The 26,249-nt window shown below is 40.1% G+C and overlaps 2 protein-coding genes across 4 annotated transcripts; one reads left to right on the top strand and one right to left on the bottom strand.

The window, feature by feature from the left end:
* Positions 1 to 98: 98 nt before the first annotated feature.
* ash2l (ash2 like, histone lysine methyltransferase complex subunit) lies at positions 99 to 10,432 on the top strand. 2 transcript variants are annotated; one of them, XM_068334557.1, is made up of 18 exons: positions 99 to 117; positions 1,844 to 1,902; positions 2,389 to 2,455; positions 3,670 to 3,815; positions 3,898 to 3,986; positions 4,060 to 4,154; positions 4,391 to 4,486; positions 4,638 to 4,733; positions 5,666 to 5,741; positions 5,901 to 5,918; positions 7,868 to 7,967; positions 8,068 to 8,285; positions 8,378 to 8,545; positions 8,667 to 8,860; positions 9,368 to 9,460; positions 9,539 to 9,637; positions 9,714 to 9,773; positions 9,863 to 10,432. In XM_068334557.1, exons 2-18 carry the CDS (start codon positions 1,844 to 1,846, stop codon positions 9,968 to 9,970), a joined length of 1,782 nt encoding a protein of 593 aa, XP_068190658.1. In that variant the 5' UTR covers positions 99 to 117; the 3' UTR covers positions 9,971 to 10,432. The 2 variants fall into 2 exon arrangements, with proteins under 2 accessions (XP_068190658.1, XP_068190659.1); XM_068334558.1 differs by lacking the exon at positions 5,901 to 5,918.
* Positions 10,433 to 10,841: 409 nt separating this feature from the next.
* Positions 10,842 to 18,323, bottom strand: LOC137608189 (G protein-coupled receptor kinase 5-like). 2 transcript variants are annotated; one of them, XM_068334337.1, is made up of 16 exons: positions 18,120 to 18,323; positions 17,516 to 17,605; positions 17,319 to 17,431; positions 16,630 to 16,707; positions 16,401 to 16,498; positions 16,235 to 16,327; positions 16,056 to 16,119; positions 15,825 to 15,965; positions 14,626 to 14,816; positions 14,155 to 14,192; positions 13,489 to 13,578; positions 12,337 to 12,545; positions 12,123 to 12,260; positions 11,901 to 12,038; positions 11,694 to 11,825; positions 10,842 to 11,625 (listed from the first exon to the last, which is right to left on the bottom strand). In XM_068334337.1, the coding sequence occupies exons 1-16, from the start codon at positions 18,169 to 18,171 to the stop codon at positions 11,536 to 11,538; spliced, it is 1,755 nt and encodes a 584-aa protein (XP_068190438.1). In that variant the 5' UTR covers positions 18,172 to 18,323; the 3' UTR covers positions 10,842 to 11,535. The 2 variants fall into 2 exon arrangements, with proteins under 2 accessions (XP_068190438.1, XP_068190439.1); XM_068334338.1 differs by having other exon boundaries at positions 18,232 to 18,320.
* Positions 18,324 to 26,249: the final 7,926 nt, after the last annotated feature.

Below are 26,249 nucleotides of genomic sequence, written 5' to 3'. Positions count from 1 at the left end.
ATTGATAAATGAGAAAAAGACACTGCGAATAATAATAATAGAATCAGTTCAAGTCTTGCGAGAAGGAAACATTTAAAACCTTAAAATAAAGCTCAACTGAGGCTGTGTCATCAGTAGGTAGGCAGAATCCGCTGAAATGTTAAGCTTTGTTTATCTGTCATCATTTTAATTCACTTCAAACTGGTAAAAATGCACCTAATGTAAGTCATAGTCATAGTCAACTGCATTGTGAAATGTTCCATATATCCATGATGTACAACACAGATGAAATTAGTCCTCTTAGACCCTGGAATAAGACAATTGGGAAAATGTTATATTTCTTAAATATGCAGCTATACCCAAAAAAAAAAAAAACAAGAGCAACCTTATGAAAGCAAAAAAACATCCCACAAGAAGACAGGAAGAGTCTTGATAGAAAAATGAAGTGAGAGTTATTATAAGACAATTAGACTGACAGACAATATGGAACTGCTTCCCAATCCTGATCTGACCACAGCGACAGACTCTTCATCATAACTTCCTCACTGTCCCATCTTCACAGATGTGTCTCACTGCAGGAGGAAAGGGGAGGAGAAAACACAACTATTATCTCTTCTACAATGCCTTAAAGTCATTTATGACATCACCCGGGGGTGCTCTTAGCATTCCCGTGCTTTTTTGTGAGGCGTCAGCCGGCACACTTGCCTTTGTGCCCTACGAATCTTTACTAGTGCTGAAACGACCCTCACAAACTTTAACATTACGTTTCACCGGAGAACGTTCATGGGGTGGTCTCAGCTCTCATAAAGCTCTTTATTATCTCAGGAGGCTCCTTAAAAAGATGGCATTAACATGTCCAAACACCTGATCATCCGCTGGCAACAACACAAGAGAACAGACCAGGGATACAGCACAGCCTGGTGTTACCACAGGAGTTAAGGAACTATCTAGAGTTGAGGGAATGAACAAGGTCTTAAAATTTGTAAACTTCCCCTGTGGGACGAACAAAGGATTATCTTGTTTTGTTTTTCTTGTCTCATCTTACCCGACCCAACACAAGCCAACCTAACCTAATGTAACGCAATGCAACCCAACCCAACCCAACTCAACCCAACCCAATCCAACACAACACAACCCAACACAACACGACATGACACAACACAACACAACACAACACAACACAACACAACACAACACAACACAACACAACACAACACAATACAATACAACTGGGCATCGGTACAGATGTGTGCTCATCTGAGTGTCACTCTAGTTTTTGTGTGTTGTTTTTTTTACTCAAGCCAATTTTTTTCTTTTTGAACTATAAAGATCTATAAAACTGAATGAAAACTGGCTGACAATTCAAAGAACATTACAAATAAATTAAGTACATTTTCAGGTAAAAATAAACATAAAATGACTGAAGCTTATGTAAGTCCAACTTAAACTTTCTCTAACCCATCAGTTGACACAACAATTTTTGAGTTAATGCATTTTTTAAATCAATGATTTGAATTGGAAAAATAAGTTGTTTAAATTATAAAATAAAAGTAATGAAGTAAAATGTCCAATATTTTCTTTTGAAAAACGGTGGAGTAGAAGTATAAGTAATGTTATACTCAAGTAAAATACATTCATCACAAAATAATACTGTTCTTAAATAATAATACATTTCTAATGCAAATATTATCATAACGTTTAAGATTAAATATGAACTGATCTTCATCCATCCTTTACTGGGCCTTTATTCATATGATGCAATTCGCAGATCAACCTGTGGTGTCGCTGTTGATCGGTTTACGGTAGTAACCCGGAAGTTCTTGCCCCAATCTCGCGATATGTTTTGTTTTCATTGATTTGAAAGATGGCGTCTGAAGGAGAGGCGGGCAGTGTAACTGCAGCTGAACAGGAGGCAGGAGAGGGGTATGGATCTCCCATGCAACATAAATATTTTGTATTTTTACTAATGTACAGCTTTTATCAAGGTCGGCGTAAACGAAAGTCAGATATACTTTTTTTTAGCTGCAAGTTTTGTTAGCAAACTAGCTTAGCTAACGTTAGCGTTTCATGGACTTGATAAAATGCTGATGCTCTTTGTAAGGAGGAAAAAAACCCTACATAAATGTGAACGACATAAAATATAATTCTGTTGGTCAGGAAATTTAAATATATAGTTAGTATGAAATTATATTTTAAATGTCTCTCGAGTGAACACTGGTGTTGTATCCACACCCCTTTTTACTGTGTTTAGCGATTTTTAAAAATGATGAATGGTAAAGAATAGACGGCAACAGATAGCTTCTTATTTGTGACTCACTAACCCTTTGAGCTGTGTTTTGTTTTTACCAGTTGATATGAATTAACCACCTTTGGTTAATATAAAGTCTTCATCTTTCTGTTGAATTTCAGTGATGCTGCGTTTAGAGAGCTGCCCACCAGCATGGATACTGAATCATCAAATGGCAAAGAGGGGACGGTAACACTCTTAGACATGTTTTGGACTTTTGTACTTTTGATTATGAGTTTTGTAGGAGTTTCATTTCAACTGGTGATGCTTTTTTTGTGTGTATGTTGTTTGAAATCCATGCAGTGTTCATGTAAGGGCATATAAACTACTGTCTAATTTTATTAATGATACTGCAATGTGCCCATGTGAAAGACATACAGCCTGGCACACATCCTGGCACCAAACGCCCAGAACACCATTGAAGAATGCCCCCTCTAAAGAAAAAATAAAAGATTCATCGGGAAGGGGATTTGTCTCCTCTCACACAGTAGTCACACAGTAGTCACACAGTAGACCATAATGCTGCTACCTGGTGTAATGACGATGGATTTCCTAAATGAATACAATAATCTCCCACTATTTGGATTAAGCCATTGGAATGCAAAAGAGAATACAGTAGTCATCACAACAGCAGTGTTGTTTTCTGGTGTGGTGGTTTGATGCACTGATTAACACGTCACAGCATTCATTTACCTTGACTGTTTTATGTAGGTTCATAAAAGCTCTGCTCAGACAGTGAATCGCGCTCAGACCTCATGTCTTTATAGCGCATCATTGGATCATCACACAAATTAACTTCGTCCTACTACATCAATTCTGATGTGTTTCTCTCCACAGGCTCGAAACCAACAGTAACCCATTAAACTTTCAGCATTGTCAGTAGTTGGCGCTTGCTTGTGGCCGTTTTTTTTTTTTAATTTTGCATATGGAATGGATGGTGATGGGCGCTGGTTAGTGAAGTCAATTTGATTGTCTCAAAGCAAACAGGAGTGTGAATATCATGTAAAGGGTGCGCACAGCTCTTACTTTATTTTTGCACAGCTCTTTCCACATCTCCTGGAATAAAGTAGCTGAAGATTGAGTGAAAATGATGGCACTTGTGTGAGAGTAATGTGAAATGGTTGGGACACTTGCCACTTTAGGTCTTTCCCTTTTGGACTGCAGCAAGTAGACTACTCCCACCTGCTGGCAGGAAGAGTTTTAACGCCCATAAGATTAAGCTGGGGTTGAACGAGTTGTGTATGAAGAAGTGGGTGGGTGTTTTGTTGGGGGCAGGTAGACAGAGGATTGATTGTTGAGGATATTCATACGCAGGAAAAAAGGCAAATTTTTTCAGTGTCAACCTCAGTCCATGACTTGTTTATAATATCGACCGTCTGAATAGCAGATTTTCTTTCTTACAGGAAACAACTGGTGAAGGTTCTGAAGCTGCCGATGCTCTGACTGGATCTGGAGATGAGGACAGCGGAAGGCAGCTGGGAGAAGTAGAGTTACAATGTGCCTTGTGTATGAAGTGGTTCACTGCAGACACATTCGGCATCGACACTGCGTAAGTAAACTCATTTACAGAAAGATCAGCTGTTGTGCGACCGCATAATGAGTACAGGTTTATCTTTTACTCTTCTCTACAGGACCTGTCTTCCCTTCATGACGAATTACGTGTTTCACTGTAATGTGTGTCATCACAGCGGCAACACATACTTCCTTAGGAAACAAGCAAGTGGGTGTCCTAAAATGGATTTACGGTCTTATGATAGCACTCGACACAAACCAGTAACACTTTTGTGTTGTAGACCTGAAGGAGATGTGTCTCACAGCCCTGGCTAACCTGACATGGAGGTCCAGAACACAGGAGGAGCACCCAAAGACGATGTTCTCCAAAGACAAGGTGAGCACAAGGATTGAGACGTTTGTTGCTGCTGCTAATCTGAGACTCTAGCTTTATTTTATTTTTTCAATTTGAAGCAGTAATGTGTGAAGTTTCTTTGAACTTTTTGTCTTGTTTAAAAGATGAGATACAAATAAAGATTATTATTGTTCTTATTTTATTCATCTCATGTTGATTAAACCTACATTATTTTTTTTAAATTTCATCATTCGTCTGTTTTGTATTTCTCTCTGCAGGATATCATACCTTTCATTGACAAATACTGGGAGTGTATGACGACTCGTCAGAGACCAGGGAAACTCACCTGGCCCAACAACATAGTGAAGACGATGGTAATGTGTTGCTTAGAGAGGAAACCGTTCAACTCCACTGAGTCTCCTACCCCTCAGCGAGATTCTCACAGCTAGTGTTTTGCTGCAGCCTCACCTATTATCACATAATATAGCATGTAGTCATAGTTGCGTGTCTTTATTTATGTTTCAGAGTAAAGAACGAGATGTTTTCCTCGTGAAGGAACACCCTGACCCTGGCAGTAAAGACCTGGAGGAGGAGTACCCCAAATTTGGCTTGTTGGATCAGGTATAGTAGTACCTCCAGATATGAGCTGCTTGGCATACGAGTTTTTTTTAGATACCAGCCGTTTCTCGGTCCATCTTTTTGTTCGACATGTGAGTGAAAATCCAAGATTCGAGCTGTGCTTCAGGACACCACCACTAGTAGGTGGGTGGATACAACATCAGCTGAAACTAGATCTCATTCTAGTTTGAGGAGTTAAGAAGTAGGCTGTGTGTTTTTGTAACTTTTGCGTTTCTTTTCATTCTTTATCATTGTTATGTAACTTGTATATGATTTACTCATTGGCTGCAAGTCTTTTGTACCAATTGATCTCCTTCAGCAGATTTTCTCTGATCCTCCGGACATTAATGGTTTTTTGTTTTTTTTCTGTTCTTGACCAATCGTAAAATGCTTCACTCAGAGCGACACCATGTGTGCTCTGACATAAGAAAACTTTGTTTCATCGTAAGCTGTCGCAACGTCTCCCATCTTCCCGTGATTCGCTACCCTCTGTTCTGTAACTGGATCCGTCGTCATGACGCTGTATTCCATGATTAGAAGATTAGATTTTCACTGACAAGGTCAGCCAGACTGTCCTCCAGCCCTCCCCTTTAAAAAAGTAATTGACGTCTATGGATGCTAGTGGCACCCACTGAGTTAATTATGCAAAGGTAAAGTACTGTTTGTACAATTTTTTCCCCCACTATTTAGAGGAGTTTGGGGCTTTTTTACAAGGCTGGAACGGATTAAAATGATTTAATTATTTTACATGGGGAAAATTTGCGTTTTGTGACCTATGAGCTCACTCACGGAACAAATTAAAATCGTATCTCAAAGTACCGCTGTTTTAAAAGACTCAGTTTCAGGGGTGACTGAATAGATTTGGGCTGGAGAAAAAACAAAAGATGTTTCTTTGTGTATAAAGTATAATTTCAACAGCTGTTGCTCCTCTGTAGGACTTGGGAAACATCGGACCCTCATATGACACACAGAAACAGACCACTGCTGCTCCCACTACTGGCGGCCTGAATGGTAAGGTTATAAAAAAAAGTGTACACTAGAAAAAGATCAAGTTACATCATTTTAAAGTATCATCAAAGTCCCACAGGGAGAAACTTTGGCCAGTGTAAACTCCTCCAAACTGAGAGTAACTAAAGTGATGACATGGTAATCTTGTGCATTGTGTTCTAGGTGGATCTGCGTTCTCAGGTGACTATGTGGTACTTTGGAGCTGATCAGTGTGTTGTTGTGTCTTGTTCCCCTCTGGATAGAAGTTGACCCTGAGGTTCCAATCAGACCTTCAGTCTCTCCCCTTCAGCTTAAATCAAACTGATCCTCATTAAGCATCTTCTGGGCAACTTCATCCTCATCCAGTTGTATTCTCCCTGTCTGCTCTCTGCATCTGTTTGGTGCCCCCTCCCCCAAAAGCTTTACCCCCATTTGATCGGTGGACATACCTTCCTTGTCCCTGTCTTGCTGCTAACGGGCTCTAAAATCCCTAAAAACCTCCTCCTCACTGAAATGACTCTTTGCCCTCCAATCAACAAGACACGAGAGAGCAGAGCGCCATTTTTGATTCGCCATCGGCTTTCGTCCAATGCTAATTAGCCTCATCCTCTCTCTCCTTCTCCTCTAAATAAATAGCTTTTTAAGAAAAACTGCAAAAAATGTAATTTTGTTGGCTCGAGATTGGAGATTTTAATTTAAAATGCATGAACTACCCATGATGCTTTACTGCAGTGCTCTCTTTGTGCTTTTTAAGATAAGGACCTAAAACATTTAATGAACTTAAAGTAGATTCTTATTGTTCCAGTAAAGCAGGGGTTCAATCTTAATTCAGTGACCCCTGTCTCAGATGGATATGGAGTTACTTTCTTCAGTTGATATCTGAACCAGATGGCTCGGTATGTGGAAACAAACTCGATAAATCCCGTCAGACACCCTTTTAACAGTAAGAAATGTAAAAACTGTTTATCCCGACTTGGCTGTTTTAAGCCAGCACTTTTCTTTTTTGAGTTTTTAGTCACCATGGACCAACTCATCCCCTTTTTTTTGTTTGAAGGAATAACTGCATCAATCAACCTGCTTGCTTTATTTTTCATTTATACTAGCTTTATTTGTGGGAGGAAATAAAAGAATCTGATTCACTGAGGAGGTATTCTAAGAGGCTCATAGTGTTTGGAAAATGCCATGTGAACTAATTCCTGCCTTTCTGTGCCTGCTGGTTCTATGTGTACCAGACGCCTAGGATGACCTGCTTTTACTTTTTTATTTGTGTGAATCTGTGCTCGGCATCGCTGGCGGTGAAAGACGATGAAAACATGCAGCTGGTTGTCGGTTGTGTGACTGAACTTAAGTCCTGAGTAGTTTTTGCGGGTGTACGTTAGATGTGCAATGTGTAAACATGGCTGGAATATTTTTTCCCCCCAAAATTTCCAAATTCCAAAAACATGACCAACAGCTGTGTTTCCTTGAGGAGACATTCCGTTATTACTGGAGCTGTTATTTATACTCTGTTTTGTCATGGAGTTCTGGTGTAGCTTCACTAACAGATGTGGTTGGCTTCCAAAAATTTGGTTTGTCTTTCCTCAGTCATGTCTTTTTTTTAAAATTATTATTACACAGATATGAAAATACATTTCTTTAATTTGATTCTGCCCACTGCTGATGCCCGACTCGGTTCTGTCACCGTCGCCGCCACGTCTTCTCCCTGCAGTCGTGTGCTTTGTAGTAAATCCTCTGAACTGAGCCCTGTGGGTTTTTTAAAAATAAATCATATTCTGGCCATCATTTACAAGTACCTCCTCTTTTTGTTGCCTTTAATTCAGCGTTTTCAAGTGATCTTGAGTCATTTCCTGATTCAGGAACAAAGCTGAACTTGGGCGTCTGGCATCCCGCCGATGTTACTGTGAAGTACATTAATATAAAACTTCTGCAGTCCAATACAACAGGGTTCCATGAATCCCACCTCGATGGAGGTAGGGGTCAGAGACATAATAATAATGCAGCAAAATCAGCCGCCAGAATCACAGTGAGTTAGTTCCTTGTTGTGTTGGACTGCATTCGTTTTAACTACCCCCACGTGTATCTCCTCTATGACCTTTGATACTGATTGTGTTTCCAGTTCAGGTGTATAATCTGTCTATTGTTTCTTGAAGGTGCTTTGGCCCCTGGTCCTGGAAAAGGAAGAGGGGCTAAACGTAAGCAACAACAACAACAGGAAGGCACTGCTGCAGGAGCCACAAAGAGAACCAGAAGGTAAAGTTTTGAGGCGTCATGATGTTGAAAACGGCCCAGCAGGATCAAGCTGAGAGAGACACAAAGCAAACTTCTGCTTCTCTTCCCCCCCTCAACGCAGCGATCCGCTGTTCTCGGCCCAGCGCCTGCCGCCTCACGGGTACCCGCTGGAGCATCCCTTCAATAAAGATGGCTACCGCTACATCCTGGCAGAACCAGATCCTCACGCTCCAGACCCGGAGAAGTTGGAACTGGACTGCTGGGCTGGTAAACCCATTCCTGGTGATCTGTACAGAGCCTGTCTGTATGAGAAGGTGCTGCTCGCATTACACGACAGAGGTACTCCAAAGCAAAACTCGTTGTTAGAATGAGAAAACCACTTTTCTGCCACGTTCATATGATGAATACAAGTCTTTGTGTTCATGCTGCAGCGCCTCAGCTGAAGATCTCTGACGACCGTCTCACGGTGACCGGGGAGAAGGGATACTCCATGGTGCGAGCCTCCCACGGTATCCGGAAGGGTTCCTGGTACTTTGAGGTTTCTGTTGATGACATGCCTCCAGAGACGGCAGCCAGACTTGGCTGGTCTCAGCCACTGGGTCAGTGCTACTCAAGTCATGTGGCCTGCATCGATTTCATTTATTTCCATTACTCATACATTAAAAAATTCGTGCTGTTTTATTCTTTTTCTTTAATAGTTGAATTGTCTCTATATTGCAGGAAATCTGCAGGCACCTCTGGGTTACGACAAGTTCAGCTACTCCTGGCGCAGCAAGAAGGGAACAAAGTTTCACCAGTCGATTGGAAAGCATTACTCTACGGGCTACGGCCAGGGAGACACGCTGGGCTTTTTCATCGAGCTGCCGGACACCACAGAAACGGCCAAATCTCTGCCAGATACGTACAAGGACAAGGTAACCTAGACAACACTAGGTTTTATATATTTATGGGGAATTTTATATTATAAGTTTTGTAAGTTTGACTTTAGCTTGGTACTGACTGAGTTTTGCTGCAATATATCAACAGGTGTTGACCTCCTGTCTAACTACTGAGTCACTTTGGGGGCATAGCGCCACCTACTGCTGTGGAGGGTGAAGAACTATTTGTTATGGGGGAAAGGCTTTAAATTATGATGTTAGAGTTTAGTATAAAATGTTGATTTTAAATGTAATTTTTTAAATGACTCATTGTCATTTGTCAAGTTGTGAAAACATTAAAAAAAATATTTTAGTCTTAAAAATATTTAATTTACGCTAATTTCTTGTTCAGCATTTTTCAGTTTTTTATTTTAGTAATTTAAAAGTTGCATTGTGGTGTTCAAATGTCCAAAGAAAGAGTTCCTACTGTATGGAATTCTTATTATAACCTTTTCCCTCTGAATATTGATTTTTACATCTGTGTTTTTGACTCTATTCTTTCAGGCACTAATCAAGTTCAAGAGCTACCTGTACTTTGAGGAGAAGGACTACGTAGACAAAGCTGAGAAAGGCCTCAAACCGATGAGCCCCAGCAGGGTGAGGAAACCTGTGGAAATCCAGCCGGAAGCTCCGGCTCTGTTTGCGGCCTTTAACTCATGGATCCTGTTTTTTCAGATGATCTTCTTTAAAAATGGAGCGAGCCAAGGTGTTGCTTTTGAAAACCTATTTGAAGGCCTCTACTTCCCGGCCATCTCACTCTACAAGAGCTGCACGGTTGGTCACTCGTGCTGAACTTTCTGCTTTCTTTGCGTTCTCAGTCAGCTAGACTCAACCCCCTTTCCCTTCTCAGGTGTCTGTCAACTTTGGACCACATTTCAAACATCCTCCAAAAGACCTGAAGTACCAGCCGGTGAGAGTCCTTCAGAGGAATCCCGCCTCAGAAAAGTCACGCTGACGTTCGCTGAGCTGTTGTCTGATCTGTGTTTTTTGTCCGCTCAGATGAGTGACATGGGCTGGGGAGCTGTGATCGAACACACACTGGCAGATATGCTGTACCACGTGGAGACGGATGTGGATGGACGACGCAGCCCTCCGTGGGAAGGATGAGCACCGCTTTGAAACCAAGAAGCTCACACTCACACACACACCCCAGCCTCGGCATTGTTAAAGCACCGCACGCTGCCGAACAACGTAGCTCAAATAAGATGCGCACAACTTTGAGTCCCACAAAGTTGACACCCGATAAGTATGCTCTTAAACAATGACACCTTATTGATCATGTATGGCTGCGTGTTAACATTTGCTAGCGTGCTGTCAGCTGACATTCTACTCTGAACGCTGGGCAACAAACTCAATATATATTCGGTGCCCTGCTTTAAAATATTAGCGTTAGAATATGCTGTAGAGCGATGTGTGTCATGTTGGATTTCTGGTGTCAGAACTCAACTTTTCCTGCCGGTTTAGTCCATCGTCCAGTCTTTACTGTCTTTTTTGCTCATTTTTAATTTTAAGATGTGTGTCAATTATTTGTTTTGTACTCTGGGTTAAATAAAAAATGTGACGTGAACAATGAAACTCATTCTTGACCCAAACTCATTTTAACCAGGCTCTATGGTTTGTGGGGATTATAATTAACCGGGGCTGTGAATATTCTCTTTATTAATCCGGTGATATGATCGTACGCCTCCATATGACTTTCTATTGGATCATTAATCAGCATTAATCAAAAGTTTATCATATAAGACTTAAATTGATCCAAAAACCTTGAAAAAGCTTTTGGAACTAAATGGAAATCCTTGGAAATTTTATCGGCTATACCTTTCAGTTATGTCGGCAATAATAAACTTTTAAGTAACTAATCAGAAAATCAAACTTAATTTTTTGTAATAGAAATATATGCTTTTCCTGTTTATCCAGATAATTTTGATAAAATGCAATCTTGGAATCACAGATGTAAAAAATATTTTTATTTATAAGGCAATAACAGTTTTGAAGCTGTCAGAATTCAAGTGCAGAACAAAAATCCATGTTTACATAAAGAAACTTAAGTCGTAACAAACATGAAAGCGTTCCCAGGGCAGCTTTGGTTGAATCAGTACGAATGCATAGAAACAAGGTTGTTGTGAATCACAGGCAGAAGAAGCTGTAAGGAACAGATCAACGCTACCTTAGTCAAGGTCGACAAAACGTCTGGATTCATGCGAAGAATGTATTAAATGTTCCATGTGATTCTCATTCCGATAGAGGAATACCTACAGGATATTTGAGCCACGTGGAATCAAAGCTTGGTCAGCTGCAATTTTTTTTACAATAAAAAAACATGATTTAAGGAAGACTTTGTTTCATATAATTGTCCTTGTAATGCTTTTAAGTCAGAGGCCACAGCGCCCCTGTTACCTGGTTTAGTAAAACCCTTGTGACATCATTCAATCTTCTGAGCAAACACAAGATGTACAAACTTTCATGAATAAGAACCTGCATCCCAGAACATATACCATTTATGCAAATGTTACAGAATTAGGTAACTAAATAGTCGCTGCTGTAGTACCAGTGTACCAGTGTATGACCTTTGTTTGTCCAGGAATTAAACTGGACTGAGTTCCCTTCCTAGTCCAGCCTGTTTGCTGGATCGGTCTTGGTTGAATTCCAGCGTCTGTTAAACAGAACTGTCTTCAGAGGGGCATGCTGGACAATGCTGATTTGGTGTAGGCGTCATCGGACACCAAGCTCAGCTTGCTTTCATCCGACGGATCGCTTGGGTGCTGTTGGATGAAAGAAATAGTTGTGACACAAACCAGACACCTGCTCTGAGAAAATGTTGTGTTCTTACATGTCTGCGGAAAATACGGTGAAGCAGGCCACGTTTGGGGCTATCTGGAATCTGGCACCAGTCTAGGTCTGGAGATCGCGACCCTTCTGGGCCGAAGGTGTTTAGCTCCTTGAAACATCCTGTATCGATGATCTACAGAGGAGGAGGAAGAGGGCAGTGATGGTCGTAGGTTCTTTTCAGGTAGAGGAAACTCAGACGTGACCCTACCTCATTTTGCCAGGCGACCGGAACACGGCCTGTGTTGAACTTGGAGTAGAAGTCTTCATCTGTCTCGTCCAACGTGACTCCCTTCACTGAAGAAAACTCGTCGATGTCCTGCACGTCGCTGCAGTACACTAGTCTGGGCTGTACGCATGAAAAGAGTACAGTTAGCAGAAAACCAACACCACCCTTTACCCACACAGTCATGTGAATCATCTGAGGGCTGACATCAGGTTTAAACGGGGGCTCCACAAGTCCTGCTTCCAGCATCCTGAAGTTGATTTGCTGGAAGAAAGGATGTGACTGGACTTCTTTCCCTCCGGTGCTCCCGCAGCCCAACCTTTCTTTAGGATCCTTGGTCAACAGCTGCAATCCAAGAGGGAAACCCCATCAAATGTGCTGGCTTTGACTCAAGAATCCATTGAGCGGTGTCTGAACTCACCGCCATGCAGATGTCTTTCACCTCCTTGCTGAACCTTTCGCCATATTCCTCTTTTTCCGTTTGAATCCTTCTCTCCAAATCGGTAGATCGCATATGTTCTCCTTTCTTCCGGTACGGAGGCTGGCCAGCCGTCATTTCATAGATCAGGCAACCAAAGCCCCACCAGTCGGTGCTCACCCCATAATACTTGTTGCCGATTACCTCTGGAGCTGAAATTAGGATGCTTTCTGTAAACCTTTATTTGCCCATAGCCCAAAGTCAGCAGGTAATTTAATCTTATTCTGGGGCCTCTAGAATGGAAGGACGAAGCATGGGTCAAGAAATGTATTCAATACCACTGTGGATCTATAAGAAATGTTCTTCTCCTTTAATATTGCAGAGGAAGTTTTTCTCCTTAATTACTCAAAAACTACCAAAATGATTTTCATGAAACTTTGTGGAGGGATGGAACCTGTTTCGACCTGTTTCGATTCGATGGTATCATCCAGTCATTTTTGGAGGATACATTGATAGCTGGATGGATTCAGGAATATTTTAAATAACATTGTTTGCAAGAAACAACATGCTGAACGGATTTCCATAGGATTTTATCGTGGGATGGAGCATCGGCTACTTAGTTGAAACATACAAACCTTGACTGGATTATGCATCTTATGTAATGACTGTAGTTTCTACTGAAATGATCACATTATCTTTTACCATTCCTTCTGAAGAAGCTCCAGACACACATATGACTGATGGGCTTTTGGAACCCTCTAATAGCCATTAAATCGCAAAGGATGGACAGTATTACAAGTGAGCATTTCTTCCTTGTTCTTCCCTGTGCCTGGTGGTAATGACGTATTTACACCAGAAGGTGGCGTTAGTGCAGCTACATACGTTTTGCAACCACTTCTAACAAAAGCAATGAGGTCACATTGTCTTAGATCACACTACCAGAAGATGGTCCATCCATCCATCCATCTATCCATCCATCCATCCATCCATCCATCCATCCATCCATCCATCCATCCATCCATCCATCCATTCATCCTTCCATACATCAGCAGTAACTGGATGATGACAACAGGTGTGTGGTACAGCCTCACCTGAAGACTAGTGTGTGTTTGGTGTTAGCTGACATTGACAGAACCATCAGAGAATCATACGTACCCATATATCCCAGTGTTCCCACTCTGCCTCGCACCGTTTTCTTCTCGGTCAGCCTCACAGCCAGCCCCAGGTCAGAGATGCGAATATGTCCTTCAGAGAACAAGTAAATCCTCTCAACTGGCCTGAAATCTGTGTGCTTGAAATACTTTCTGATAGTGACATAAACATTTTGTTAACTATTGGCAACTATTATTGTATGTATACGTGTACACACACACACACACACACACACACACACACACACACACACACACACACACACACACACACACACACACACACACACACACACACACACACACACACACACACACACACATAAAGGTGATTCCAGGTCAACCACGCTTTGAAGTGAAGCAGTGGAAGAGCAGGTGCCACACCTGATTCACAACTATTATTCATTTCCTCAAACTGCAATTGTTTGTGTTGCTGCTAAAATTCCTGTACTTGTGTCACCTTAAAAACAACACTTGCATTCTAAAAATGGAATTTAGTAAAGCTAAAAATATCAGAGGCACATGATAAAGCTCTAAAGCTCAGAGTTGGTAAGCATGACATCATATTGCGTCTGCCATCCTTGGAATGTAACCAGTGGAGTTATTTACGGCACACTGAAATGAAATGTTTGTCATGTTGCCATTATCTTCCGCTCCCGTCTGTATGTACCATTATCGTCCAGCAGAATGTTTTCTGGTTTCACATCCCTGAAATTAAAGAAAACAATTCATCCCAGAATGAAATCTTGGCACAAAATAATTGTGAACCTAAATGTGATATTTTGGAGTAGGTGTTGGCCAATCAGATTTGTGGTGACTAAAGGAAATATTTCCAACAAGAATTATTTGTTGGAACTGACATTGATACTTCAATTTCCAGCTGTGTTTGTGGAATCTACAGACGATCATTTGACTACAGGTTTGGCTTCATTTCCAGCCTAATTGATGACAAGTGATGCAAATATATTGAATGAGACGTCGGGAGGATTTCCAGACTTGTTTTAGGCCCTTTATCGCAACATTTAAGGCATTTTCTACACATCCCCATTTGGTTGAACCAAACAGTTCCAACATGTTTTGCAGAATTTTAGCTGAGTTCTTGCAGAGATGTGACCTGATGCTGTTGTGGAAACACACTAACCGATATAATATTGACTTCTGGTGGAGGTGAAGTAAACCACAGCAGACTTCTGCAGCATAGAAGCGTGCCCTATCTCTGTCCAGGCCGGGTCCTCCTATGTTATAAATATGAAACTTCAGGTCCCCGCCGCTCATCATGGTCAAAACCATACAGAGGGCGTGTTTGGTCTCATACGCGTAAGCCAGATTCACCTGAATGGAGAAGAGAGAAGAGAATAGGAAATGCCGATCAGATAGATATGTAGAGGCGTTGTCTTTAGTTGTGGAATGTCAAAGCATTGTATGAAAAGACTAAAACAAACAATTTGTATTACTTCCTGTTTGAGTTTCAAGCTACATGTAATTTGTGGTCTTCATCCTGTGTCAAACGTCTTTTTGTCATAATTACTACACATTATCATGCTTAGGTTTAATCTTCTCCATATGTCTGTATACCAGAGGGAATTATCTGTTCACACGTGAGAAGTATTTATCCACACACATCCTTTGCAGTGGCCCAAACCTGTGCATCTAATAATTGGTTGATGCTACATCCTTAATGACTCAACCTCAAAACTCCACCGTGCAAAGAGGAACCCTGGATTTGGAAACGCTAAAGTCTTCACTGCAGGAGAGAGTTCGTTTGACATCGACTAATGTTAGGTGGAAAACTGATCTGTGGTCGGAATTCTGTGCGGAATTCTTTTTGAAATGAAGAAATTCCATTTTTTTAAAAATTTTCGTGCTTCTTTCAATTAAATACGGAGTTCTGATGTTTTGCAGATTATATGCAATTGTTTATTTACGTTTTACAAAGCAACCCTACAATTTAAAATGTGGTTAGTCTATCAGAGACTAAGTCAATACATCAGGTCAGTGTAATCTTATTTCACTGATCCTACATCAGATCTATCTGATCATTTCCTGATAAAAAACTCAATAATGAAAAATGCTTCTTTGCATAAATGGTCTAGGTTGGAGCAGCAATTTGTGCATCACTACCACTACAGTTTCCTCTGGCTCTGTTTGACCCAGATGGTCACCATTGACCAAAAAAAACCCCCAGAAGTTTAACAAATTTTTTTTTTTTTTTTGGATAGAAGCAGGATTTCAGGAATGTTTTAATAACATTTTAGTCTTAGGAATAAATCAGGGTCTGCTGCTGCTAGAGGACAAGCAGACATTTAATGGAGGCCATTTCCAGGACCTTGTCTTTCTCACCACAAATCGACTGTCCAGCCCCTCCAGGATCTGTTTCTCATTGAGAGCCATGGTTTCCCCTTTCCTCTTCTTCACGTGAGTTTTCTCGAGCTTCTTACAGGCATACATCATTCCTGTGGCTCTCACCTGGCAAGCCCACACCTGATGTTAAAACAGAAACCATTGAAAAATGTAGTGTCACCCTTTGGTAAAGTTGGAGGACTTCTGGGAAACAGGATGAAAGCAGACGACCTCTCCAAACCCTCCTTTGCCCAGCAGTCTGTACTGTTTGAAGTCGTGCTTGGTGACGGGCTTCCTTAAAGAAAAAAGATCAAAACGGGGTTAAACTTTAAAACCCCGAAAGTAAATTTTGCCAAATCTGTCACAGAGTGAACATTAATGAGCACTGATGTCACACATGTGATACTGACCTCTCCAACGCCTTCCATTGTAGGAACCGATCAAAATACATGCTGTCCTGGTACTGAAGGAACGGCTCGGCGCGGAGGTACTTATGAAGGTCTCTAATCCAGAAAATGGAGAGGCTGGTTGTTATTCCGTCAGAATATTTGCACACATAAGCGTGTGTGGACTTACTCCCTGCAGTCCCTGAAGACGTCGTCGTGGGGATTGAGCTTCAGGTTCTGGTTGCAGTTTTGTTCATGTTTCAGCAGGATGAGCACACACTGCTTGGACTTACAAGACAGAACAGTTTGCTATGGTTGAAGTGATGGCACAAGCTGCAGTTACAGTTGTGTTTATAGTTGGAAGTGTGAATGATTTAAAAATAGAACACGGCATTGGGTTAAATGTGTAGTTGTCAGACCTGCCTGTTGAGGAATTTCCCAATGACGCTGACGCCAAAATCTCTCCTGTCCTCGTCCGACTTTGTCTCAAATTCCTCCTAAAGATTTAAAATCCCTTCAGCAAATCAGAGCCAAGATATTTAAAATACATTTTGGCATTATTGCTATGTTGAAAAGGAAGAAGAAGAAGCTTGTTGGGTTTTTTACAGGTGTGTTCTCTGCTTTGTGACCTTATACTCAACCCTTCATTGTGCAGGTGACTATTTTTGGTGATTTTATTTTCTACACGATATTGAAAATTTTTGGAATTTGTTACAGCAGCAATAAAGTTTTGGCACATCGTCCAGTAACACTCTAAACAAATTACAAAGTGTTTCTATGAGTGTCCTTAAAAGTGGTATTTATAAAAATGAAGGTCAGCTAAGAGTCTTAAACCAAGTTTTACATTTGAACTTTTTTTACTTTTTTTTTTTTCATTTTCATGGAAATTTTACATCTATAGTTTAAGTCCATGCTCCTTTCAGTTTTTAGTATAATCATCTTAACTTTATGCAAAATCCAACTTGAAATAAACAATTTAAGGGTTTAGCATAGTCATTTTGTGTTTTTAGGATATCCAAGGTAAACTTTTGGACTATCCAGAATTTGGACTTGTTGCTTTATGTTTATTTCTTACAATAAAAAACGTTTAATGTCATCTGAAGTGTACCAAAGCATCCTGGAGGAACATGTAGTTCTTCAGATCTGGGCGGCTCTGACAGAAAAGCCGAAACAGTTTTTTTCCGATCGGCTGCTTCACACACAGACTGTAGTAATCTCGCTCTGACAGAGAAATAAAACACCATCAACAATCCAACCAACAAACTGTGACTGCTGCTAGAGTACCACCCCATGTAACACACACACCTATGTTTATAGCCAGGTCAGCACACTGGTTGATTTGAGGGAAGCGAAGCATCTCTCTCCATTTCCAGCTTCTGCCTTTGCTCCCTCCACCTGCAGACGGCAGAGAAAGAAGCTGTGTTTTGTAAACTGGTGATGAATTACTGTCAGCAGCATTTTGTAAACGTACATTCATACCTCACCTGTCAGGTTTCAGACAATAGTATGCTCCACTACAGTGAATGAGCTATAAATAGGTCTAGGAAGCAGAAAAGCAAAGCCTGTGGGACTGCATTACTCTGTCACTCACTCCTAAACTGCCCCTCAAGGTCACATCTTGTTGTACCGAATGCGGTTTTGCTAACTGAGGAATCTAAACCCACGATTGTTAAGGAAATGGTAGTGGTGCAGATGAATAAATGAGATTCATCACTCATCGTCCTCGCCACGACTCTGCTGTTTAGGGAAGACACCATACTCATTCGTGACCAGGAGAACATCCTCCACACCTGTGATCCTTCAAGTTAATGTCCAGAAATGTGGCCAGCACATTTTAAATGATAAATAACACAGATGTGTCATTGATTTGTCAGTAGAGGATTTAAAATAGTAAAGAGTTGACTCTTACCTTCTCTGGCTCTAATCAGAGCACTATTCGCCACTATGCTGTCAATCTCCATGGAGGAATCTGTGTGTGTGCTACTCTACTGGAACAAAGCAGCCAAACATCCAGTGATTACCTACAACATGAAGTCATCTCCAGCTGTGGTACATGACAGCAGGCCAGTTGGTTGAGCCGAAGTGACGAGGTGTGTCGTTTGACTGCTGTCTAACCAGCAGTCCCGCAGAGGAACTGAGAAGCACTTTTTCTTTGACAAGACAGCACGCCCTCATCCCAGAGGCGGGACTGCAGACACTGACTGCTCCAGTATTCAGGTGAAAGTGGTAGAGGCACCATGTATAGGTAGTTTGTTACATGTCGGGCCGTCAGTGTTCAAGTAAACGTGCAAGATTTAGCTTAAAAATAAAAAACTAACAAAGTATAGATACACATTATGTAAAGTGGTCACGTGACAGGCGGAAGGTATTAGTATGTAAAAATAAACATGTATTATGAACCTCCTTATCAGGACGCTGTTCAGCATGAAGCACATTTGCACTCCTATGAGCTTGTACATCTTCCTCACATGCAGTGCATATTAATCCTGTTAGCTTGGAGGCAAAAGTCAAGATATCATCGTCACCTATATATTTTAATAAACTCATTTGAGAAGTCTCACGCTGTCACACTGTCACCAACTCCACCCACTACCTACAAGCGCCAAATCAATCACTTGGAGTAGCTGAAGTCTCGTTTGTTGTTTGATTTGATGAATAAAACATAAACAATGACAAGAATTTAATTTTTATGATGAATTTAATGATTGTGTTGGACAATTAATGCAGTCCCAAATGTGTCACAATTATGGGTGCTGTAGATCCTCCAGGTGTCTGTTCCCTCTGATGACGTCACTGTATCGGTCATTCACTTATAAGTATGCAGTGCGTCATCTGGTGGACAGAAGACGCACTGCATTAATTTTTCAAGTGATTTTTTAAAAAACTTTTAGTATTTTTCCATTTTAGATTTTTTAAAAATTTATTTAATCAAATATATTGAAAACTAATTATTTATTTTACAAGAAAAAAGTCTTGGATCAGTGAAGTGAGATTAGTTAACTGATAAAAATGGACATGCTTTTGTTTTCAAAAGCATTTTCTGTGTTATTTCCTTCTCTGCTTCTCAATCATCTCTGGAGTTCCTGTTCTGAAGGTGGTGAGCGCTGATAAAAGCTGCGTTATGTCATTGCTATGGTAACGGGATGTTATTAAATTCTTTGGTAGGCAGAAATCAATGTTAAAACAAGACACAAGGGCTAGTAATGATGACTGCTCAGCCAGATTAAATTAAAGTTTGACTTGAATCGAAAATTTGAATTGATATCAGAAATTGCAACTATCCTGTGTCACTGTGTCGCTAAAAGTGAGGCTTTGGTCTTGAATCTGGAAAAAAACAGACGTTCCTACTATTTTCATGAAGATCTTGTTTGTGTAGTTTATTTTCATTTGGATCCATGAAGTAGGTTCCATGAATTTTGAAAAGGAACCTGACAAGGAATATAATTTATATTAAAAAAAAGAGTTAACCTTAAAATTTTGGGGGGGAAACAATTTACATTCAGCATTTTGCTGATTTATATAAAAAATAATGAAATATCTCAATTTCCGTATATTTATTTTACGTGGCGTATTACTGAAAATAAAACATTTTATAAATACTCATCATTTGAGAGAGATATGTTAATACTGAAGAAGTTAAAACCATTAGCATGTCATTTCAAAGAACACATTTAATCTGATTATGAACAGAACAGCTTTTTAAAACCATTACTTGTTCATTTACTGTGAACAGCAGACAATCAGCTGCTTGTTCCTCATCAGCTGTTGATCAATGAAAATGAGAATAAATGATCCAGAGACTCTGAGAGATCCCAACAAAGTTAGGAGCAATGCTGATTGATGTGAGTACATAACTACTATTCAGAGGCTGTAAGGACCCTTCAGATCCACCACAACGCTCTCTTTTTAGTTTATCTTTTCATAGGGTTATTTCTTGTTTTATTTTCTGAGCTCTCCGTTCTGGGGTCACATTGTTCTTTACATGTCCCGTCTTTTTCCTCTGCTGGTCTCTGTGATCGTCCCTAATGGTTTCACCTGTCTCTGACTAGCCTGTTTTGAGCAGTCCTTTTTTTCTAGTTTCCCTGTTCCAGTCCATAGGCTTTCCTGCCTGTCCTTCCAAGTTCCAGCCTGATTTCCTTTAGCTTCACATGTTGTCAGATAGGTTCCTATATTCTTACTGTTTTTGGAGTTCTTGTTTCTATTGTTACAGTACTTTTTTCTACCTTTCCTGCTATTTTTCTGTGAGGTCGTGTGTTTTTTTTGGAATTGATTTTTTTAAAAATTATTGCCAATTATAGATTTATTTTAAGTAGTTTATAAGTCTTCAGCTAGCATTATTCCATGAATAATTATAGCACAATGACAGACTTTATTTAGATTGGGCCAAAGCCTCAAATCCTTATAAACCATCAGACCCCTGACGGTTTGACCCTCATCATGTGAGTCCTGGATCAGGAAACCTGCCCCTAGAATCTGGATCACACTGTTAATTTCATTCATTTGATAGTTATTCTATCAAAGTATATTTTGCTGACAATCGAAGAAGACAAATTTGACACCAAACAATCAGTTCCATTTCCGATCAGTTTGGATCGTTATTATTTATTTTACATATAAGTCGTAGCATTATCGGAGTTTCTTAGGAGTACAAGCTTGAACTGAAAAAGGTGAAGAATGATTTGCATCAGCAGCATGTTTTAATGTTGTGTAATATACAAGTATTTCTGCTTGTACATTACACAACATTATTGAGTCTGCACTTGTCACTGACATGACAAGTACAGACTCAATAACCTGAACAAGACGGTTTTAGCTGTCTGCCACAGCAGCCACAAGATATTGTCTTGTTTTTATGGTCAGAAAGGTAAATCTGTATCGTTTGGTCCTGATGCTGCACGTATACATGTGTACACAACATTTTATAGATTAACATTTAAGTCAGTTTATTGCTTCATTCACAAGGAGAAAGACTCTAAACTTATCACAGATTTTCCAGTCATTGTTAATAGATTTTTATAATTTTATAATGAACCCTCAGAGGATTGTGGATTCCACCAGTTCTGTCAACCCAAACCTCAGATAAACACATTTCAAGAGTAAAAACACTTCATCCACTTGGGTTAAGATGTTTTCATGAAATAATCTGATTTAAGTTTTCAGGTTTTGGGTCAGGATTCATCCTGGAGGGTCAAGCACACATATGCTGCTGTGATGATCATGTTTAATCCAAGTATTTATTGGTAATAAATGAATCAACGTGTGCCCTCATGTTCAGTAGCATGACAGAAAGTGAAGAAATCTTTATTTAATATGACAACATCTTTCATCACCTGCATCATAGGGGTCGTGGTCACCAGACTGGAAACACATGATATCGTGACTGGTATGAAATTATTGAATACTATTGGAAGCTCTGGGTCTTTTTATGTCTCAAGACTTCCCTTTAATAAAAGCCACCGTCAGCTTTTAGGAAGGAAGGCATGTGAAGAAAATCTGCTTTGGAGAAAAGGAGCACAAGTCTGGCTTTTTGTAGAGATGATGTGAGATGTGGGAGATTTCACAGTGCAGTCAGATGAGGGGCTGTGGTGGGCTGCTGGTCTGAGGACTTAAGTCCCACTAATGCGTATGAAGCTATCATGTGTGTGTTTGCTAAGAGAGAATCTCTTCATCACCTAAATTCACCAAAACCATGAATAAAGATGTGCATGACACAGATTGTAATCCTCACTAGGGATTTGATCTGTCACATCCTGGAGTCAGGTTGACCCGCATGCTCTCTCCACAACAGGGGAGCCTTTGATTTGTCCTCCAGACAGCAGTCCACTGTTATCCCTTCATCCTAGAGAATCTGGAACGGGTTGACTCAGTGTGGGACATCAGGCCGTCGGTCAGATGAGACGGTTGGGTTGATTGTACACAGTGTTTGTACGTTGGATTATTAGCATTTATTTCTTTACTTTATTTTTTCGGACATGTTAATATAACAGACTTCACACCTTCGTCACATTTACAACATCGACAACAACATCGGAGAAAAAAAAGGGCTGACGGGTAGAAGCCAATAGGCTTGTGAAATTTCCGTCCCCCAGAATCAACAAACATCTCTGTCATTAGAATATGTCATCAACAAGCTCAGACATTAAAAGTTTACAACCAGTTCATACATTGAATTACGACAGACGTTCATACCCTTACACACTTCCAGACATTAGCCTTTTACCCTAGAGCATAACCATGTTTACATTCCTCCTAGGAACAACAAGGTTTGTTCACATCATAGATAGTCAAAACAAGTTGACCTTGCCAGTGTTCTCAACAAGAATATAATGATTATATTAACCTCGTTCAGCAGGCAGTGTTTATACAAGAGTTAACCAGTTTGTTGCAGACACTTTAACAGTTTCATACGGTATTATATTGTCAAAAGATATCAACGTGCTCTTTAAAGTCTCAAATGTAATGTTATCTTATGTTATCAGAAATCCATGGTTTTTTTGTTTGTTTGTTTTGTTCATTGATCCATGTTTCTGTTTCCGTCTATTTGACTTTTTATCAAACTCACTCCTTAACTTATCAAAGTCGCTCTTTAACTCGCTCTTTAACTCCTTCATATAAGAGACCATCTGGTCTTCAGTATCCTCCGATTTTCCTCTTGCTCTCATCATTTTTGCAGAGAATCACAGTATTCCCTTTCTTATGTTTGAATTACAAATAAAACTTGACATCTAACAACCAGAGGTGCTGGTTTGACATTTTGCAGCCTGCTTTCCAAAACTGTTGGGACAGCAAATATTGATCAGAACACCTTTATTGAGCTCTTGCCCAGTCAAGCTGGGTTTCCGGCTCTGGTTTATATTATCTGGTTTCCTCTGTCATCTGTCATCTGTCTATTTAGGTTTCAAGAGAAGCCTGAACTAACCAGGAATCTAAAGCGATTTCCAGCAGGAAAGGAATTTGCTTTCAATCTGCTGCAAGAGCTGATTGTTGTATTGTCTGATAAACAGCTGAACCAAAAACAACATTTCCACTGATGCTGTGATAAACATTTCCAAAGTATATGATTTATATATATGACACTATTCCTCATGACTGCTCAATGAGAAGTGCACTACAACGAGGAAGGGATGGAGTTAAAATGAGGGATCCAACTTTAATGTTTAGAGAATCACTTCCAAAAATAAAATAAAAAGAAAAACCCTGTGACTTATTAAGAAGAAAAGTGATTGAACTTCTCCTTCTTCTTTTTCCTTTATTTTCTTCTTCCTTTATTTTCTTCTTCCTTTATTTTTCTTCTTCTGTAATATCAGATGTAATGTAGCCGCAAGAGGACACAAGCCAGTGTCTTATTGTGCCGGTCCCAAGCCCGGATAAATACAGAGGGTTGCGTCAGGAAGGGCATCCGGCGTAAAACTTTTGCCAGATCAAAGATGCGAATCAAACCTATGACTTCCATACCGGATCGGTCGAGGCCTGGGTTAACAACGACCGCCATCGGCGCTGTTGACCTACAGGGCGCCGGTGGAAATTGGATTACTGTTGGTCGAAGAAGGAGAGGAGGAAAGTGCGTTCGCACGAAGAAAGAGAAGAGGAACACCAAGAGTATAGGACTGAGTGTAGGGACGTTGAATGTTGGAACTATGACAGGAAAAGGTAGAGAGTTGGTTTATTATTTTGAATATTTCAACAATCACTTTACTAAATTTGCTTATATTTGCAATATCCATTAGACCTCACATCACCATGTAAAGCAGTCTTACTGGTTTATTTAATGACCCCTCATATTTCAAATGTAAGTGCTGTATGTTAGCATCGTTAAAGTAATGTGCACATTCCTTTACTCATGACTAAAAAGTTTTAACATGCGAACTCATGTTTTTGAATGTGTTTTGTCCAAATTAAACTAATATTGATGCATCTTCTTCTTCTTCTTCCGCCTCCTCCTCCTCATCCTCCTTCTTCTCTTTCTTCTAGCCCTCCATTTCACATTTCACTGAAATCTGTCCACACTTATTCAAGAATTTCCTTTGATGATTAGGGAACATCATTCAACTCTTTCATTTGCCGCACAAATGTCATCGTCATCTGAGTCCCATGCCACTACGTTGATTCGTTCTTCATTAATGAATCACCCAGCTGTCGATGACACGCTCCAATATATTTAAAATAAAAACGGAAAAACACTTACCGGCTCCTATTGGGTGATAAGGGCCCGAGGGCGGTGGAGTTATCAAAACACTGATGAGGACAATAGGAGGAAATATGCTGGTTTCTAATAAATGGAAGGCTAATGGACAATCACCATGAAGGAAGCTGACTCTCTGAAAGCAAACAGAAACGCCGCTGCATCTCAATCTGCCTAATGCCCTTTATTATATCATTTTCCATACTGACAAACCAGTGTGCTTCTGTCCAATAGCAGCAAAACTCATTTGTTCATTTTAGCCTCTTTAGTGACAAAATGTAATCACTATTAATAAGAATTTTGAAAATAATTCTTATGTTACTTTTCCACCTTTGCTACAGAGACGTTCATCCTGATCAATATTTGTAAATTGATCAGCAGCATTTAGGTTCCAGCATTCTAGCTTCTGGGTCAAAGCGGAAGCTTGAGGATGCTCCCTCTTCTGACCATCTTCCTACCATGTGTGGGACCTCCCTTTCCCCTCAGATCCTCAAATTCTAACCTCTGAGGTAACCCGACCCCTCTCAGAGATATGGGAAAACTTTTTCCTTGTTGGTTCAACATACTGCATCCTTGACTTGGCGGCGGCGTGTCGTGTAGCTTTCCTTTTCCTGAAACTGACAAACAAGGTATTGAACATTTCTGTGGGAAAAAAAAGTTGCACTGAGAAAAAGATATTTAGTTTTAGTTCATGTGAAGAATAAATGAAAATGACCTGGTGTTGGTTTATTTGTCAGAATTACTCTGAAAGTTCTGAGTGTTCTGTCCCGTAGAGAATCATCCATTAGATTCTGGTGGTGCTCATCATATGGATCCAGAATGTCTTTAAAGGATTCTTTGTAGTACAATTACTAGATTTAATCTTCTAACTTCATGGATAGCAGCTACAACAGAAAGAAAATGACTGAATGACACCACCACCAGATCTAGAACATATCGGAGTCTGCTCCGAATCCAAGTCATGTTCTGGTGTGTGTGTGTGTGTGTGTGTGTGTGTGTGTGTGTGTGTGTGTGTGTGTGTGTGTGTGTGTGTGTGTGTGTGTGTGTGTGTGTGTGTGTGTGTGAGAGAGAGAAAGAAATTCTCAAGATCATCATCACTGATGATCTTGAACTGGTTGGAAGGAAGAGGCGTGGGTCTGGAGACAAACCGTTACATGCCGAATTAAATAAAAAGGGCAGACACAGGAGAGTTTTTGTTTTTTTGATAACTTCATTACAAAAAGGAAGATTTTAAACTTTTTTTTTTCATTGTGATCCATTGATTGCTGACGTGGGACTTGAAGAATTTGCTCCTGACTAGATGGTGTTATTTTACTAGCGGGGCAGATCCTGGGAGGGAAACTTACCAGATGGGGTCTGTGGTTTAATTTGTTTCAGATGTTTGGAACTGACTGAGCCCTGATCTACAGCCTCCTATAGATCTGTGGACTTTATATGTTCCCATTTCACTCTGTGTTTAACATCCTGAATTCATCACAAGTACACAGTATATTATTTACAAGAGCAGAAAAGAAAATGTTGAGTTACATCAGGGCAAGACTATTCACTATTTTTCACTAAACTTTGTTGTGTTTTATTTATTCTAATTTTCATACCGGACTTTTTCCTCTCATATGCAATTGTCTAGAATTTAAATTAAGAAGTCAAATATAAAAAAAAGTTCTTCTAATTTTTGTCAATGAAATGCACCGTGATGAAGAATTCTGAGTATTTCAAGCTTGTTTAAAATTATTCTTTGATTGGTGGAGTTGACGCTGAGCCTCTTGCTGACAGAAGTTATGACTCTTAAATCTTGAACCAACATGATTTCTTCTGCTATCATGTGATCACAGTGTGACTCGTACGATTCCGTATGAA

Source organism: Antennarius striatus, chromosome 15, assembly GCF_040054535.1.
Source record: "Antennarius striatus isolate MH-2024 chromosome 15, ASM4005453v1, whole genome shotgun sequence".
NCBI lineage: Eukaryota > Metazoa > Chordata > Actinopteri > Lophiiformes > Antennariidae > Antennarius > Antennarius striatus.
The sequence above is the reverse complement of the archived record's forward strand: the minus strand, read 5'-3'. Positions and strand labels throughout refer to the sequence as shown.

Excerpts from the sequence above, each read along its gene's own strand:
- LOC137608189 (XM_068334337.1), bottom strand. The coding sequence starts at position 18,171 with ATGGAGATTGACAGCATAGTGGCGAATAGTGCTCTGATTAGAGCCAGA. Across the intron at positions 16,499-16,629 it reads GGAAATTCCTCAACAGGCAG|TCCAAGCAGTGTGTGCTCAT; the intron begins GTCTGACAACTA and ends CTGTCTTGTAAG. Across the intron at positions 14,193-14,625 it reads CAGAAGTCAATATTATATCG|GGATGTGAAACCAGAAAACA; the intron begins GTTAGTGTGTTT and ends CTTTAATTTCAG.
- ash2l (XM_068334557.1), top strand. The coding sequence starts at position 1,844 with ATGGCGTCTGAAGGAGAGGCGGGCAGTGTAACTGCAGCTGAACAGGAG. Across the intron at positions 3,816-3,897 it reads ACATTCGGCATCGACACTGC|GACCTGTCTTCCCTTCATGA; the intron begins GTAAGTAAACTC and ends TCTTCTCTACAG. Across the intron at positions 9,638-9,713 it reads CACTCTACAAGAGCTGCACG|GTGTCTGTCAACTTTGGACC; the intron begins GTTGGTCACTCG and ends TTCCCTTCTCAG.